Below are 6418 nucleotides of genomic sequence, written 5' to 3'. Positions count from 1 at the left end.
ATTTTACTGAGGGAAAAACAGGCATTACAGACTTTCCCTTTGATTGATTTGACGATTTGTTACTTGAAAACTTTACGTTGATAGGAGTGGTGGGTATCTGTTAAATATAGTATATCTTCTGTATATTGTTAACCTCCTATTCTCTAGCCTAGAATTATGCTACTGATTGGTGTATATATTCTGATGATTGTTAATGAGAAAGGCAACGAAGATATTCTTTCATGGTATCAGAGGTCTAGGGTTTCTCGATCTCTCTCCGCTGCGCCCTTACTGTAGATTTCCATCTTTCTTCGCCTCCTATTCCTCTCTCTGTCGTGCTTCTTCTCTTGCAACGATATCTCAATCCAAGAACTTTCACCCAGCTCTTGTTGTATCCAACATTAGGAATCACATTCCTATTATTCTTGAAATGGAGAACGTGCAATACTCAACATGGGCGGAGTTGTTTAAGGTCCATGCATGTTCGAACAGGGTCTTACATCACATCATCCCCTCTGATCAAAGCAAGGAGAAGGCTGCTGAGGGAGATTACGACATGTGGTCTACCCTTGATGCCATGGTCTTATCATGGATCTACGCCACAATTTCTAACGATCTCTTGCACATCATTCTTGAACCAGATGCTACAGCAATGGAAGTTTGGAATCGTCTGCGGGACATATTCCAAGATAATAAGCATTCTCGTGCGGTCACTCTTGAGCATGATTTCTCCACCACTGAGTTGGAACACTTTCCCAATGCCTCGGCATATTGCCAACGGCTAAAGTCTCTGGCCGATCAATTGAAGAATGTTGGGGCTCCGGTGTCTGACAGTCGTCTTGTACTCCAACTTGCCTCGGATCTTACTGCTATATATCGTGGTGTGGGTACGATGATCCGACAAAGTAATCCACTTCCTCTGTTTTATCAAGCCCGTTCAATGCTTACTCTTGAAGAGTCTGGGTTAGCCAAAGAGGCAACTATGGCTTCTGAATCCGACATGGTAGTTGTATCAAATGAGGACGATGATTTCTCCTCCTATGGGACAAGTGAAAGGGCAGCAACAATCTGGCCAGAAGCAGAACAATCAAGGCCGAAAAAATTCAGGTGGCCGCGGCCACGGTGGAGGCAAGCAGAACAAGGGCGGCTATGGTGGTCGTCCTGGCAAGGGTGGCTTGCACGGCCAGCAGCAGTGAGCTTCGAATTGGGGATGGGCTCCGTTTCCTAATTGGGGTTGGCCTCAATAGGCTCCTCCTCCTTATCCCATGCCTACTCAAGGTTGGGCTAGTCCACCTGCTCCAAACCGTGAGCCTGAGGTATTGGGCCCTCTCCCTCCACAACAAGCCTACCAGGTTTTTATGGCTCCATCTTTTAATGGGCAGTCTGGCTCTTATACTCCTACGGACATTGCTTCTGCTATGCACACCATGGCTCTAAATCTACCTGATTCATATTGGTATATGGACTCCGCTGCGACATCACATATAACCTCCTCGAACGGTACTCTCTCGCATTATTTTAATTTGAGCAATTATAATACTGGTATTATTGTCAGAAATGGTTATTCAATTCCTATTCGTGGTTATGGTCATACATGTTTACCCTCCCCTAATCCTCCTTTGTCATTAAATAATGTCATTCATGTTCCCAAAATAATCAAAAATCTTATTTCTGTTAGGAAATTCACTACTGATAATTCTGTATCTGTTGACTTTGATCCTTTTGGGTTTTCTGTAAAGGATTATCCGACGGAGATTCCTATCCTGAGGTGTGATAGTCAAAGTGATCTTTATCCTCTCTTCCTCACTTTGGCATGATTGTCTAGGTCATCCGGGTGCTTCTATTTTCGATGCTCTTAGGGCCAATAAAAGTATTGATTGTACTCGAAACTATACCTCTAGTATTTGTCGTTCTTGTGTGTTCGGTAAGCATATTAAGTTGCCTTTTGTGTCTTCGAGTTCCAGTACGTCTTTACCTTTTGATATAATTCATAGTGATATTTGGACCTCTCCTATTATGAGTTCTACAGGGCATAGATATTACGTGTTATTATTGGATGGTTTTTTGAATTATTTATGGACTTTTCCTTTGGGTCAAAAGTCGGAGGTTTATGAAAAAAAAATTATTTTTAAAGCCCATATTATTACCCAATTTGAACGTAATATTAAAACTATGCAATGTGATAATGGGAGGGAATTTGATAATGGACCATTTTTGGATTTCTGTAAGAAGAATGAAATGTCTTTTCGTCTCTCTTGTCCTCACACCTCTCCTCAAAATGAGAAGGCTGAACGGAAAATTCGGTCTATCAATAATATCACTCGTACTCTTCTTTCTCATGCATCCCTTCCTCCTTCTTTTTGGCATCATGCATTACAAATGGCAACATACCTTCTTAATATTCTTCCGAGCAAACTTTTGGGTAATATTTCTCCCCTTCAAGTACTATATCAAAGGGTTCCTACATATTCTCATCTTCGGGTATTTGGGTGTCTGTGTTATCCTCTTGTTCCTTCCACCAAAATCAATAAATTACAAGCCCGGTCAACTCCTTGTGTTTTTTTGGGTTTTCCACCTAATTATCGTGGCTATAAGTGTTATGATTTATCATCCCGCAAAATCATCATTTGTCGTCATGTCCGTTTTGATGAGCATCTGTTTCCTTTTGCGTCATTACATACCCCATCATCACATACATATGATTATTTGGATAATGGTCTCTCTCCTTATATGCAAAATCATCTTCAACAGTCTGCTACTCATCCCCATACGCCAGCCCAGGTCTACCCACCTGCCTAATCGGATCCAGACCCGGTTTCACCTGGCCCAGTAGACCCACACTCACCACAGGCCCACTCCCCACATGCCCAGTCCGTTTCTACTAATACCTCAAACACGACCCAAGATTCACCCGGCCCAGTAGCTCCTGCTCCCACTATTCCTCTACCTAAGCCCACTATAATCACTAGAAATCAGCATGGTATTTTTAAACCCAATCCAAAATACAAAGCATTACATGCCACGGTTTCAAGGTCTCCTTTGCCTCGTAATCCATTAGTAGCTCTTCGTGACCAGAATTGGAAAATGGCCATGGATGATGAATATAATGCTCTTATTAAAAATAAGACGTGGGAATTGGTGCCCCATCCACATGATGTTAATGTTATTCGGTCTATGTGGATTTTTACTCATAAAGTTAATTCTAACGGTGATTTTGAGAGGTATAAAGCTCGTCTTGTAGGTGATGGAAAAACTCAACTGGTTGGCATTGATTGTGGTGACACCTTTAGTCCGGTTGTGAAACCGACAACTATTCGTATTGTTCTTAGCATTTCTCTTTCTAAGGCATGGCCAATTCATCAGTTGGATCTAAAAAATGCCTTCCTTTAGGGTGAGCTTCAGGAGACAATTTATATGCATCAACCATTGGGGTACAGGGATCGTGCCCATCCAGATTATGTGTGCCTATTGCGTAAGTCATTGTATGGACTTAAGCAAGCCCCCGGGCTTGGTATAAGCATTTTGCTGATTTTGACACATCTGTTGGTTTCACTAGTAGTAGATGTGACAACTCTTTGTTCATTTACAGCAATGGGGCAGATATGGCTTACATTTTATTATATGTTGATGATATCATTCTTACTGCTTCTTCTCATGCTCTCCGGTGCTCCATTATGGATCTTCTTAGTTCTGAATTTTCTATGAATGATCTTGGTCCATTGAATTATTTTTTGGGTATTGCAGTGACTCGACATAAGGGTGGTATGTTTCTTTCACAGCGCAAATATGCCGAATAAATAATTGAGCCTGTAGGAATGTCATCATGTAACCCGTCTGCTACTCCGGTTGACACTAAGCCTAAGGTTAGTGCTACGTCTAGTATTGTTTTTGATGATCCTACTTTGTATCGGAGTCTTACAGGGGCTCTACAAAATCTCACTTTCACCAGGCCTGATATCTCTTATGCCGTCCAACAAGTTTGCCTCCATATGCATGATCCGAGGGTTGATCATATGTCTGCTCTCAAACGGATTATTCGATATATTCAGGGTACTTTAGATCATGGTATTTATTTGTACCCATCTTCTTTTTCTACTCTGGTCTCTTACACTGATGCCGATTGGGGTGGGTGCCCTGATACGAGGAGATCCACATCCGGGTATTGCGTGTTTCTGGACGACAACTTGGTCTCATGGTCTTCTAAACGTCAACCCACATTGTCTCGTTCTAGTGCCGAGGTCGAGTATCGTGGGGTGGAAAATATGGTTTTTGAATCATGTTGGCTCTGGAATCTTCTCTTAGAGTTACATTGTCCGATTAAGAAGGCCACTTTAGTATATTGTGACAATGTAAGTGTTATTTATTTGTCTGGTAATCCAGTTCAACATCAACGTACAAAGCATATCGAAATGGATATCCATTTTGTTCTAGAAAAGGTTGTACGCGGACAAGTCTGTGTTCTTCATGTGCCGTCACGTTATCAAATTGCAGATATTTTTACCAAAGGTCTACCGCAAGTATTGTTTGAAGATTTTCGGGACAGTCTCAACATCTGTAAACCTCCCGTTTCGACAGTGGGGGTGTGTTAAATATAGTATATCTTCTATATATTGTTAGCCATAAATTCTTTATATTAGCCTCTTATTCTCTAGCCTAGAATTAGTCATTGTATATTGTTAACCTCCTATTCTCTAGCCTAGAATTATGCTACTGACTGGTATATATATTCTGATGATTGTTAATATGAAAGGCAACAAAGATATTCTTTTAGTATCCAACTGCACACTTATGTCCATCCAATTGATTATATGAATATACATTTATATGATTGTGTGCCAATGTAAAAAATGGCTGAAGACACACTAAGACGATAAGGTTTCTATAATTTACAAGACACAAGCATGAGACACGTACCTTAATGACTTGAGCCGCACTTCCTAAAATTAAAGATTTACTTACTACTATGTATATATAACTTAGTAAAATAGATCATTCAATAGTTCAACAAAAATTCTTCATTTCATTAATTACCTTAACTTTCCAATAAAAAAACATATAAAATGTTATTTTATCATGCAATAGGAAGCATAGCCACGAGAATACACATATTTGTTTAATTAAGCGATTTGGACTGAGTACCTAAGCACTTGAGGGCGCGCCTTTTTAAACATTGGTGTGTGTGTGTGTGTGATGAGAACACATATATTTGTTTAATTTTAGACTTTTGTAAATGAAACATTTTAGAGTTGTTGTTAGCAATCTGCTTATTATTTGGTTTCAATTTCTCTAATTTTTCGTCAGAGACTAAATGTGATTTGATTATTGTATGTTAAATGTAATTGTTGGTTTTGTGTACAGGATATTAGCTTCATCAGGTTGCCCAAGCAATATCCAATGTTGAAGCATGACTGCATGCATGTGTGCGTATGTGCAGTATAGCTTGGAGTGTGTGTGTGTTAAGCAGTTAATGTGCAGGTTGTTAGATTAGTTAGAGTGGTTAGAAGTTGTTATAAGGTTGTTAAGGTTGTAACCTTATGTATAAATGTATTGCATGTCCTTGGTTAATAACATACTCTTGTATCTTCTTGATAAACTTCAAGATTCTTGAGCATAAACTTCAACATGGTATCAGATACTGGTGATCTGGTGGTACAGTAGGAGTTGCTTCAGTTTTTACGTTGAGTGTCATTCTCTATATGATGCTCCCTACTTCTCCTCTTTCTGGTGGTGTTGTGAGCAGCTCAGATCACTTGGTAGCTGTTTCCAAAGGTTTTACTAATAAACGATTGAGCGTGGTGCTTGATGAACGAAACTTCCTGCTGTGGAAACAAGTTTTGTTGACAGTTAGGAGTCATCGACTTGAGAAACTGCTTTATGGTTTGGTGGTTGCTCCGTTCAATATGATTGTGTTGGATGATGGCGCGGTTGTTGAAAATGAATAGCATGAGATCTTTGTGGTCCAAGATAGTGTCTTGGCTTCATGGATGCTGTCTATAATCAGTCCGTCCTTATTACCACATTTAGTGGGGGCTGAGACAGCTGCTCAAGTATAGAAGACAATTAACAAGATTTTTGTCTGTAGGTCTACAACGGCAATAATGAACTTGCACTATCAACTTAAAGCAGTCCATCAAGGAGATTTAGGGATGCGAGGCTACATCTCTCAAGTTAAAGAGATATGTGATGCCTTGGCATCATGTGGCAGTCCAGTATCTGATTTGGAGCATATTGCAACTATCATGAATGGGTTATCAGCTGAGTACAGGCTGGTTGTCATTGTGTTATCAGCCAGTCGTGATGCATTGACTTTAGAAGGGGTTGTGTCTGTACTCATTGATGTTGAAACTCAGCAAAATAATTTCAGCAGGTTTGACATATAATTATTGCTGTGAATGTCTCACAAGTAAAGACTTACATGGATGACAGAGCGAATCAATTT

The 6418-nt window shown here is 40.1% G+C and overlaps 1 protein-coding gene across 1 annotated transcript; it reads left to right on the top strand.

Moving 5' to 3' along the window:
- Positions 1-222: 222 nt before the first annotated feature.
- On the top strand, positions 223-1207 carry LOC120173335. Its single transcript, XM_039180533.1, has one exon. The coding sequence runs from the start codon at positions 410-412 to the stop codon at positions 1205-1207; it is 798 nt and encodes a 265-aa protein (XP_039036464.1). The 5' UTR covers positions 223-409.
- Positions 1208-6418: the final 5211 nt, after the last annotated feature.

Source organism: Hibiscus syriacus, unplaced genomic scaffold (genome assembly GCF_006381635.1).
Source record: "Hibiscus syriacus cultivar Baekdansim isolate YM2019G1 unplaced genomic scaffold, ASM638163v2 tig00111947_pilon, whole genome shotgun sequence".
In the NCBI taxonomy this organism is placed as follows: Eukaryota; Viridiplantae; Streptophyta; class Magnoliopsida; order Malvales; family Malvaceae; genus Hibiscus; species Hibiscus syriacus.
Note: the sequence above shows the minus strand (reverse complement) of the source record. Positions and strands in the feature narration are given on the sequence as shown.